The 11,104-nt window shown below is 41.1% G+C and overlaps 1 protein-coding gene across 1 annotated transcript; it reads left to right on the top strand.

Moving 5' to 3' along the window:
- The first annotated feature begins 264 nt into the window (after window positions 1-264).
- LOC109174328 lies at window positions 265-6,775 on the top strand. Its single transcript, XM_019323560.1, has 12 exons — window positions 265-331; window positions 780-1,216; window positions 1,500-1,596; window positions 1,905-2,009; window positions 2,088-2,312; window positions 3,842-3,960; window positions 4,042-4,560; window positions 4,948-5,056; window positions 5,134-5,705; window positions 6,101-6,268; window positions 6,364-6,586; window positions 6,654-6,775. The coding sequence occupies exons 1-11, from the start codon at window positions 329-331 to the stop codon at window positions 6,557-6,559; spliced, it is 2,550 nt and encodes an 849-aa protein (XP_019179105.1). The 5' UTR covers window positions 265-328; the 3' UTR covers window positions 6,560-6,586; window positions 6,654-6,775.
- The last annotated feature ends 4,329 nt before the right edge of the window (window positions 6,776-11,104 follow it).

Here is an 11,104-nt window from a genome sequence, read left to right as displayed (position 1 = left end):
AGGCCTTAGATAGAATTCATAGCAGGCCTAGGCTTAATTTTCTAAAGCCCAGCTCGGCCAGACCTATTTCCATCCCTAGTTTTAATCAAAGATTTGAAAAATTTTCTGTATCCCTCTCTCTCATTTGGGATTTAACGCTTATCCAGTATTACTTACAACTTCGGGATTTAACGCTTATGCAGTATTACTTACAACTTCCTTCAATTGTTTCATTACTTAACTGTGTTTTATTTTATTTACTTTATCTTCTTAAATTAGCAGGTCTCTAAAGGTGGATATCTATTGGAGTTGTACCTGGTATACTCTCAAAAACAGGTTTGCATTCCATATGGTGATAGTTTTGACACCAATGTTACTGATGTGTGTCTGTCTTAATTTGCTATCTTTGTATTACCTAACCTGTTAGTGTTGCTGCTACTGTTTCTGCAATTTTACTGCTTCGAAGCTAATAGCTGCTATGTTGCTGAATGGTGTTTACTTTTATGCTGCTACTATTTGTTTGAGTTTATAGTTAACGATGATAAGAAATGCTACTTGCTTATTGTTGCAATATATGTGCCACCAGTTGTATTCATATTCATTTTTGTTAGTTTATATCTCATTGGTTTTGACATGATCTTGTGAAGTGAATGAAAATAGAAAGTGCAATTGATAAGTTCTATCATTGAGAAGCTTAGTGCTGTTAATGATAGAATTTTCCTAGGATAAGAAAGATTGATTAGGTTATCACTGTTATTATTAATTTTTATTTTATTTTTTATTCCTTCTTTTTGCTGAAGATGACACCAGATAGAAGTAGACCTCAAACTGCGGTAGCACCACCTCGAACCATTAATGTGCAGAAATTTGCTGAATCTCGAGCATCTGAACTTGAGACTCTTCACTCAATTATCAAGAACCGCTTAAACAATGATTTTCGGTCACAAAGAAGCAAGAGGAGAAGGACAACTGGGCATGACAATCGAGTAACAAAGAACAGACATAGAAAGAAGCGGAAGGTAGGAAACAATGATGTGGACAAGACTAACAATTTGGAGAATGATAAGGAGGCTCCCCGCCGAGTTCGTAGGAGAACTGAACTTAGGATGAATCCCAATAGTGGGTTTTTGACTTCAGGAGATGGGACAAAAAGACTTAGAACACATATATGGCATGCAAAGCGTTTCACAATGACAAAACTTTGGGGGTTTTACCTTCCCCTTGGTCTACAAGGCAGGTATACCAAAATGCAAACACTTGAGTAAAGAAAAGATAAAAGTCAAATTCTTGAACACAATATCTTTAACTTGGGATATCTGGGCAAGCTTTCCAAGCATATGCCACTTATTATATGGTTATATCATTATTGACACTGCCATTTCTTCCAGGAGTGACAAATTAATAAAAGTTTAAGTTGCTAAGGTTGCATCATTATCTTTGAAGTGTCTTAAGTTGTCTTAGGAAAGAAAATCTGTGTTGTCATTTTTTCCATTAATTTTCAATATGTATAAATGATGCAGAGGAAGAGGCTCAAGGGCACTTTTGAAGAAACTGAAAGACAGTGTGCTTGTGCACGATGCAAGCTATTCTAGTGTCATACAGTTGGAGGGTCCAGAGGTAGGCATTCCATTGCTTTTATGTTACTTATTGGTGTGAGTTTACCCTGTCGTATTGTTTGTTTGGTGCTGCTGAAGGATGCTTTGTAATACCAATAGATTTTAGTAGTTCATGGAGGTTGTTTCTGTAATTACTCTTTAGAATCAATATTAGCTTTAAAAATGTTGCAATACATTCATCATCTTGGTCCAGCGATTTGTAAGGAAAAATAAAGAAAAACAAATAATGATACTCTGCTTCACCGACATTACTCTACATGTTGAAATTACTAGTCTATTAACAATTAACCATACTATATATGCTTTCAGGATATGTTGATGTCAATCCTAAACAACATGATTGTTCCTTCACCATCACAGTGTGAAAATGCTTCCCAGGACATACTCTCAGGTGCTATCTGTGGTAATGCTATGGTAGGTTGCCTATGTTCATGATTTTTCCCCCAGGAAATTATTTTTTATGATAATCAATAATTGTGTGTACTTTTGCAGCTTCATCATTATGGAGTATCCTTCTCTTCTGCCATCGCCCCTGTTACCTATATGTGGCAACCTCGGAACGTCCGTGGGCTCAATGTTAAGGTCTCTAATGTAGACGAATGTGAGAGGCAAAATAGAGTTGATTACTTTGCTTCCTCTAGGCGGCTATGGATTTTCATACATGCTTCAGCTCATAAAGAAGGGTTTGAGGCTTTACAATCTGCCTGTATACAACAGGTAAGCTACTGAACTCTATCTTCTAAACTATTACTCTAGGTTTTTGTATGTGTAATAGTTGCTTCGTCAGATATTGTAATTTCTTAAATGGTTATAACTGATATTCTCCATTCCTATGTCACATAAAAAAAGTTTGGATCAGTATACCAGTAATTTATTTTTAGAATTAATTGCACTTTTGGTCCTGTGACTATTGGGATGTTATTAATTTGAGTACTTGACTTTAAAAATTAACAATTTAGTCCCATAACTATGCAATTTTTAACACATTTGGTCCTCCTGGCCAAATCACCGGCCAAATGTGGCCGGATAAAACTTAAACCTTATTAAATTATTTATTAAGGGGGCAAAATAGTCATTTCAAGTCATTTCCTTCTCCATCCTTCACCTGTTAGCCGGAATTGCAGCGTTGACCGGCGTGAGAGGCATTTGCCGAGTTATTCTTGTGCCCAATTTCTGTTCCCAAATCGGAGCGAAAACTGAGATGGAGATTTTGATCAGAAGCCAAAATTCAAACCTCCAGTAGATTTTAATGAAGCTCAAAGGTTGCAGGTTGATAAACCAGTCCCAATTCCCACCTTCCATGAGCAAAATGGCGGCGGCGTGGAGGGTGTTGGACTGTTGGCCACCATGAGATGATACAGGGCCTGTAGCGTCCGCCGGAGCATGTTGCCGTCGCCGGCGGAGCCGGAGATGAGGTAGCCAATGCGTGGTGGCGGCGGCAGCGCGGAAACAGGGATGGGCCGGAGCTTGGATTCGATAAAAATGGAGGCGCCGGAGGCGGAGGCGTGGTACCGGTACAGCGGCAGAAGTGGCGTGCCGTCCGAGGAAGTTAGGGTTGTGAGAAACAACAGAAACAATGAACTCGAAATGCTGCTTTTTAAAGAAAATCAGCTTCAACTGGAAAGGGAATAAAGTATTATTTGTTTGAAGAGAAGGGGGGCGGGGTGGAGTGTTAATTTCATAAATGAATTTGGAGACTTTTAATTTGTTGTTTTTGTCGGCAGGAAGATGGGAGAGGACAACAGGTATAGCAAGGTGGGTGAGCTACAAAGTTGAAAAAACGCCGGAGGATTGAGTGGTCGGCGAATGACAATGGGATGATGTTGTGGCAAGTGTTGCTCGGTTTCTTTGTCTGTGTTGCTTTCATATTAGTGCCTGACCAGAATAATTACAGTTGTACTTGAGGAATAATTCCGGCCAGCAGGTGCAAGGAATTGAAGAAGAAGGAAGTAACCTAAAATGACGAATTTACCCCTGTATTAAACAAAATTAAAAGATTCCGGTGAAAATTGGTCAGCGATTTGGCCGGCAGGACCAAATGTGTTAACAATTGCATAGTTACAGGACTAAATTGAGAGTTTTGAAAGTTAAGTACTCAAATAAACAACACCCCAATAGTCATAGGACCAAAAGTGTAATTAACTCTTTATTTTTATTCTTATATTTGAGATAATTTATATTTTATGGTAGCTGTATTTTGTTTGTGCAGTATAGATCAAACTAGTTCTATTGTTCTTAACCATCAGATAAATGCTAGCACCTGCAAAGTTAGTTGCATCTCCCTTGATGATCAGGTTGCAAAATTAGAAGTGATAGGATCTAGGACACTTCAGGTCCTTAAAAAGACATTACATCCTGCTACCTGGTGAGATACTTATTGACTTTGAACTTCTACTTCAGCTAAATGACTACATTAGAATGCTGAGTGGTATCCTTGCCTATGCAGCAGTGCAGAAAAATCTTCCCTGCTCAAGAAGTGTTCTGAATCTGGCTGTGACAGAGAAAGTCAATTTGTGAAAATGTTTGAGGAAGATCAAATTCCTTCTTTTGGAGTTGTTTCCCTTACCGTTGTTGATCCTCGTGCTTTTACCAAGGAAGGTATTGCTAATGCTCCAGATATAACTGCTCTAGGAATGCAAGCTTATAAAGAACATGAAATAAAAGGACATGGTGGTTTGGTGGAAAATCCTAAAGAGGAATGCAATTTACTTTCACGACAATGCTTAGAATTTGAAGAAAGTTGTGACTCATCTGAGTACATGGATTTGTGGCATGTTGACAAAGAATTAAGTCCTCCTGTAGAGGAAAGTGTTCTTTGCATGGAGAGACACAATCAGCGAATGGAGTTGTTCCGGATTGGTGATAGAATTTCTGGGGCATCAAATACTCCAAATAATATGCAGTTTCCAAGATCATGTCCACTTCTGCTAATAAAAAATTACGGGCAGAAATCTTCTATCGGAAGGTGAATTTCCTTTAATTGGTGATAAAGTATAATACTATGATAGGTAGTATGCAATTCTCAATATGCAATTATGCACAACACATTTTTTAGTTTGATGCAAGTGTTTGCATCCATGTTTGCACACTTCTAATTCTTCTCATATGATGCTGGATTCTGTTACTCTTAATATTTTATCTTCAAGTTTCTGTTCAACTAATTTCTCAGTTCTTGTGAATTTAATTCTCAACAAATTGCAAATGGTGTTTGTGATCCTTTTTGGGTTCTTAGCTGATTGATTTTGATTGTGATTTAAATCATAATTTACCAAAGAACTTGAAAGGATGGTCAATTGTTTTTCTTTAAAGTTCGAACTGTTCAAATACCTAATCGTCCTTAAAATTCTCGTAGGTGGTCTATCCTTCTCCCACTAAGTTGGGTCAAGGTCTTTTGGATTAGTCTCATCACCAATGGTGCTCATGCAATTGGCCTCAGAGAGAAGCAATGGATTGCATGTGAAGTAAGTGCACAATTTCCTTTGCCAGTGATTTTACAAGGTCTTCTGATATTCCTTTTAATTCCTCTTTCCCTTTGCAGGCTGAGTTGCCATATTTTCCTTCCGACTTTCCTGATTGCAATTCATATTCATGTTTTATGAAAATGGAAGCAGCTGCTGCTGCTGAAAAGGTGGAGAGGAATCCTCCTTCCATGAGACCCTTTGGAGTTCCAATTCTACCTCCATGGAACAGTGTTCACCTTGCTCTTGACAAAAGATCATTTGTGGAAAGAAATTATCAAGTGCAATGTAAAGACTTGAATGCAAAAGAAAGGACAAAAAATAGCCCAGATGCAGATGATCATTGTCATATTCCGTTTGTGGGGTTTATAGCAAGGACATCCTACATTTTGAGTCAGTTTTTGGATAAAATCAATGGAAGTCATTTGCTTTTGTTTCCCAAATTTCCAAATAGGAAGGAGTGTATTTCTAACTTCATTAAAGATGAAAAAGTGGTGAATGAGCACTCAGATAAGGTCATCTATCGTGTAAATTATGGACCAAAATTGTGTTTCGTAAGAGTATTGCTGCATGCCTACAGTAAAGGCCTTTTTGAAGGAGGAGCAGTGGTTTGTGCACCTCGTGTTGATGATATATTGTTGTGGACACAGAGGTAAATACTTTTTGGCTTTTTTTAGATTTTTAGATGGCTCTCATTTTTAATCATTTTAAATTTTGCATTGTTCTTTGCTTTAACCAATAAAAATATTTTCAACTAACTGGAGGGGCACATAAAATGAAATTCAATGCCAGTAGATGGATATGCTCTTTTATGACAGGGAATGGAAATCACCTATTAAGTGAGATAATTGACATTGAAAGTGATCCTAGAAATATGTTGATACATAACAGTATACTCCATTAATATGGGTGTGATATAAGATCTAAAATTACATTTGAAATATCTTTGTATTGTTTATAAGAATGTGCCGTGTGCCTAATTCTTTTTCATGATTGTATGCATATTTGAATATTTTAAAGCTTAGTGGACCTTTTTGTGGAATGCAGATCTGAAAATCCTGACAGAGAACTTCAAATAACTGAATCTTCGGCGAGATCATACTTTGTGCATCAAGATGGAAAATGGGAATGTCAACTCCCTACTGACCCTTCTTCATCCAGAGAGTCTTATAGGCTGCCAATTGGTTTTGTTACAACAGGATTTGTACAAGGAAGGTCAGATAAATGTATTTTTCATAAAGGAATTTTTCTGTCGCAACTTGCCAAGCATTTATGTATGTTGTATTGATTCGGATATGATGTTCGTGCAGCAAAAAAGGTGTTGCAGTGGCGCTTTGTGAGGCAATCAATCTGGCTTGTCTAAGAGAGGATCAATGGAGGGCTCCATCCATTAAGCGGAGGAAGGAAATCTATGTGCTTGTTAGGAATTTGAGGTCCACTGCTTATAGACTTGCCATGGCTAATATAATCTTGGAACAAAGAGAAGAAGATATTGAGTACATGTAATAGTGTTTCTTAAGGCGGGGCAGTTTTTTGTTTTGTTTTTTTGTTTTTTGTTTTTTTTTTTTGTTTTTTTTTTTTTTAATTTAAATTTTGGTTAGGGTAAGAAAAACTAAATTAAACAGGTATATTAAGCCTCAACAAATCAACGATTATAGAAGGGGGAGTGGAAAACCACTCTACCTAATCAGTTATAGAAACAGCTTTCTGTGTTTGTGCTAATGGGGTCTTGAGTCTAGTGTTACAAAAATTGCGCCTAGGTGCCAGGCGCTCGGCCTCCTAGGTGGCCTAGGCGCTCTAGGTGCCCTAGGCAGTTCCCAGGCGCTCAGCGAGTTTTTCAACATTGCTTGAGTCTATTATTATTTTTGTTAAGCTGCAAGCTTTAAACCATCTAAGTAGGACCGGAGGTACCTTAGAGGTTAGGGGGGCCCTGCTCCTCGCCCCACCCCCACCCCCACCCCCACCCCATCCCACCTTACCCTACACTAACCCTCACCCTAATTTTTTTTTTTAGTAAATATGTATGCATATATTGATATAGTAGAGATAAAATACACATTTGACCCCCTCTAATTTAAAACAAAAAAAAAATTTATTATGTTTATATTAATTAAATGAACTCAAAATATATATTAAAGTTCAAATTTATTAAATAAAAAGAAATGAATTAAATAATTAAACTCACCATTTTTCTTTATTATCTAATTTCTTTTATCAAGATTTTAATAATGGAGGCATCAAGTATACATTTTTATTTCAAAAAAAAATCTCCAAATTTGAGATATATGCTTTAGTTTTATTAGTTATGTTGGTGTTGATTAATTAATTAGTGATTTATTGTGTGTTTTAATTATTTATTTACACTTTTAAGATGTACATTTGCTAGTTTAAATGATTAGTTTTGAAATTGAAAAAAATTAATATTGATTATTTAATTCGTGATCTTGGTTTTTGTTTTTATCTTTCAAATTTTGAAATATTCAGTTAATCAGTAAAATGAATATCAATTAATTATGAAGAAAAAAAAAAAGTTGGTGACAAAATAATTGACAAAACTTTTTATTTGATGTTAAGTGACAATCTATATTTAAATAAATATTGTTGTTTTTATTATATTTTGTGTTATGCATGCGAAAAATTTCTAAAGTAATGATCGACACATATGTCGACCGTACTCATATAATTACGTATTTCATACTTTATTACACAGAATATAATTAGAAATCATTATCAATAATAATCACATTAATGTATGGTACGACTAATTATAATGTCGACTAACATTGTAACTTTTCTCTACTACATTGGCCTCCCCCAACTCAAGTTTTATGGCTCCGCCCCTGCATCTAAGACTGACTCCTCATGCTTCTGCTTCAATAATATTGCGTTCTCCCAGAGATCCAATTGCCATGCATGTCTCCCAGAGATCCTCAATGCAGTTCATTATATTCCGGCACCAACCCACCAACCTGTCATATGCTTTCTCTAAATCTATTTTGATCGCCATATATACCCCTTTCAGCCTTTCGGCCTTTAATTTCTTTGTTCTCATCGTATGCAGAGCCTCTTGGTAAGCGATGATATTATGGGGTTTTTGACTGAAATGGGAACAAACAAAGGGTTATGGACAATAATAGGAATGTTTTTTTTTTTTTTGACAAAAATAAGAAAACCGAGTTTGGGAAACGCGGTTGGGTTGAAAACCGCATTTCCCAAACTCGGTTGTGGCGAAATGCCACGTCGCTAACAGCCGCATTTGGGATATGCGGTTGTCGTATAGCATACGATAGCCACATTTCCCAAATGCGGCTATGCTTTAGACTTCCGCCGGCGACAAAAACGCGTTTGGGAAATGCGTTTTTCGAAACGCATTTTCCTAATGCGAATTTGGTTCTTGGCCGGCCGCAGGGCTGGTCCAAACATTTTATAGGCCCGGGGCGAATTTTAAAAAAGGGCCCCTATATAAAAAATTTAAATTTAAATTTAATAATACTAAAACAATTAGAATATCAAATAACAAGAAATAAGATTAGAAAATTTTCAACAATTTTTTAAATACAAAAATAATCATGACAAAAAATTTCTACGTGCTTTACTCGATGCAAAATCATCGATAATTGCATCAAAATTAATATTTTCTAACATATCTGATACTGCTAATTCTACGTAAGCAATATAAACAACACAAGACCAAGTAAAGCAAGTAATTCTTTATTGATCAAGGTAGAGTTCCTAAGTACAATCTACTTGGTTGCACTGAGTACCGACTGACTGCGGTCGGGAGTCTCTAGTTACAACCTATCGATCGTCCAAAAGTCCCCTCACCGTAGCTACTGTGGGTACTTATAGCCGCGACGCCGGAGACAAGCTTCCGGCCGTTCGGCATGCTCTCCACGTAGCCTCCACGCGTCCCCCTCCCGGGTGCCCTGCCTGTCGTCGTAGAAAGCCGCCACGTGTCTTTAGCCAGCTCTCTCGCCTAAGGACCACCGCTCGGGGTTCATAGCATCGCTCGGGCAACTCCCGGTCGGACCCCGACCGGGTTCTCCTCAAGGAGCCCGACCTGTTACCTGCAAAGACATAGACAAAAGGACAAAGGCATCTCGGTCGTGGTGAAGCTGTGTCGGTCGGGATATTCCCTACCAAGAGCCCCCCAGCCCGGGCCTTTTTGATCAGTCGGGAAAAAACGGGACGGGATGAAGAAGCCCAACCGTCAGCCACCAAGCCGACCCGCCAGCTGTCATTCCATTCTACGCCACGTGTCGGCCTCTGCCGGCCTTGGCGATCCCATCCGTCGTCTCGGATTCAGCGCGGGTCGTGTCAGGCAAGTTGGCCCGTTTCCCGCCTACATGTCCTCCTATAAATAGGCCCTTGAGGCCCTCATTTGAACTTTCCTCACTCTTTCGCATCGGTCGGTACCCTCAGAGAGTCCCGAGCAGAGCAGCTTAGCAAGGCAGTCGAGCAAGCAAACTTCAACTTTCAAGCTTCAAACTTCAATCTTCCTTCAATCGGTAAGCTCTCACCCTCCTCTTTACTTTAGGCACTCATTTATAGGTAGAACTGCTAGGTCAACTAACTGTCCCGGACGTTTGAAGTCCTTACTAACTCCGACCGACCTTTAGGTAGATCGATATGACAGACTCGGACAGTCAAAACGCCTCGATTGCTGATTACGACGAGGAGGTCGAGCGCATCAGCGACGAGGAGGTGGACATAATGTCCTACACCCCGGACGCTAGTCCCCGAGCGACGCCAGCCCCCGAGCAAGCCGCCGAGCGAGACAATGCATCGAGCTCCTCAGGATCGTCAAGCTCGAGTTCGAGCGGATCGGGGAGCTCCAGCGAGGAAGAAGAAGAGAGAGCCACGTCAAGCGGGCGGGGTTCTCCAACCGAGGGCGTTAGGGAAACGCCTACCCGGGTGGTTGGGGACCACCCGGAAGCTGCTCCTCGAGGGGGTGATCGAGAAAATACCCCGGAACAGACCGAAGAAGGCCCGGCCGGGCCGGCCGGACCAGCCGTCGAGCTCGAGTTCCTGAACAGCGAGAGCGTCGAGCAAGAAATGAGCCTGCTGTCCAAAGGCGAGGCGGCTCGGATTGCCGAAATACTCAGGGGTCGGGCAGAATTCGACACGAGCCGGCAGCTGGGAAATGTAATTGACAGGCATCGGGGCAAGTGGATCGGGATGCACTATGACTCCCTGACAGCCCCGATCGCCATTCCCTTCACCCCCCTCCTAAATGCCTTCTTGGCCTATTACCGAGTCGTCCCGGCCCAGATCTGCCCGAACGCACATCGGATCTTGGCCTGCTTCCCACAGATATGCGCTCGGCACGGGGCCGAGTGCACGATGGAGTTATTTAACTTCATCTACCAGATCAAGGTTCTCCCGGGCCACTACGGGGGTGGGTTCCTGATGCTGCAGTCCCGAACGGATATGTGCTCGATCAGAGGCTTGCCCGGGAACAACAAGGGGTGGAAAAACAGGATTTTCTCCCTCAAGTACGAGCCCTGGATCTTCCCGGTCGATCGCGTCTGGAGCACACATTTCCGGAAACAAGTGGTGCCGGCCGAGACGCAAGCGCTGAGGGACGCGGTCAGCCGGATCTCGAGCGAGGTGCACGAATACACAATCTACCGGACGGCTGAAAGTCTCGCAGCTGCCATGCTCCCGCCCCCCACGTACGAGCTGCCGGAGAAGTATCTGCCCGTTCCGATGGGCGTGACGGTCGCCAAGCCTTCGAAACGAAAGAAGAAAGGTTTGGCACGAGCTACCTTTCCCGACCGGACCTATTACCTCGATCTAACTAACTTTCTTGTTTTGCAGCTATGGCCGAGTTCGGCGATGAAGACACCGCCCTTCCCCCACCCGTCAAGATCTCGCTCGGCGGGAAGAAGAAGGCCAAGACCAAGGCGGCCGGGGAGAAGGAGATCCCATCTGCCCGACCTCTGAGCGCCTCGACCGTGACGACGGGCGAGGGCTTCATCGTGGAGCAGCCGGACGTCCTGGTCACTCGGGTGGAGGTCGCCCGGGGCAAGGAGAAGGTCGCCGACCAGG

Source organism: Ipomoea nil, unplaced genomic scaffold (assembly GCF_001879475.1).
Source record: "Ipomoea nil cultivar Tokyo-kokei standard unplaced genomic scaffold, Asagao_1.1 scaffold0642, whole genome shotgun sequence".
In the NCBI taxonomy this organism is placed as follows: Eukaryota; Viridiplantae; Streptophyta; class Magnoliopsida; order Solanales; family Convolvulaceae; genus Ipomoea; species Ipomoea nil.
Note: the sequence above shows the minus strand (reverse complement) of the source record. Positions and strands in the feature narration are given on the sequence as shown.

Excerpts from the sequence above, each read along its gene's own strand:
- LOC109174328 (XM_019323560.1), top strand. Across the intron at positions 4,561-4,947 it reads CAGAAATCTTCTATCGGAAG|GTGGTCTATCCTTCTCCCAC; the intron begins GTGAATTTCCTT and ends AAATTCTCGTAG. Across the intron at positions 5,706-6,100 it reads ATATTGTTGTGGACACAGAG|ATCTGAAAATCCTGACAGAG; the intron begins GTAAATACTTTT and ends TGTGGAATGCAG.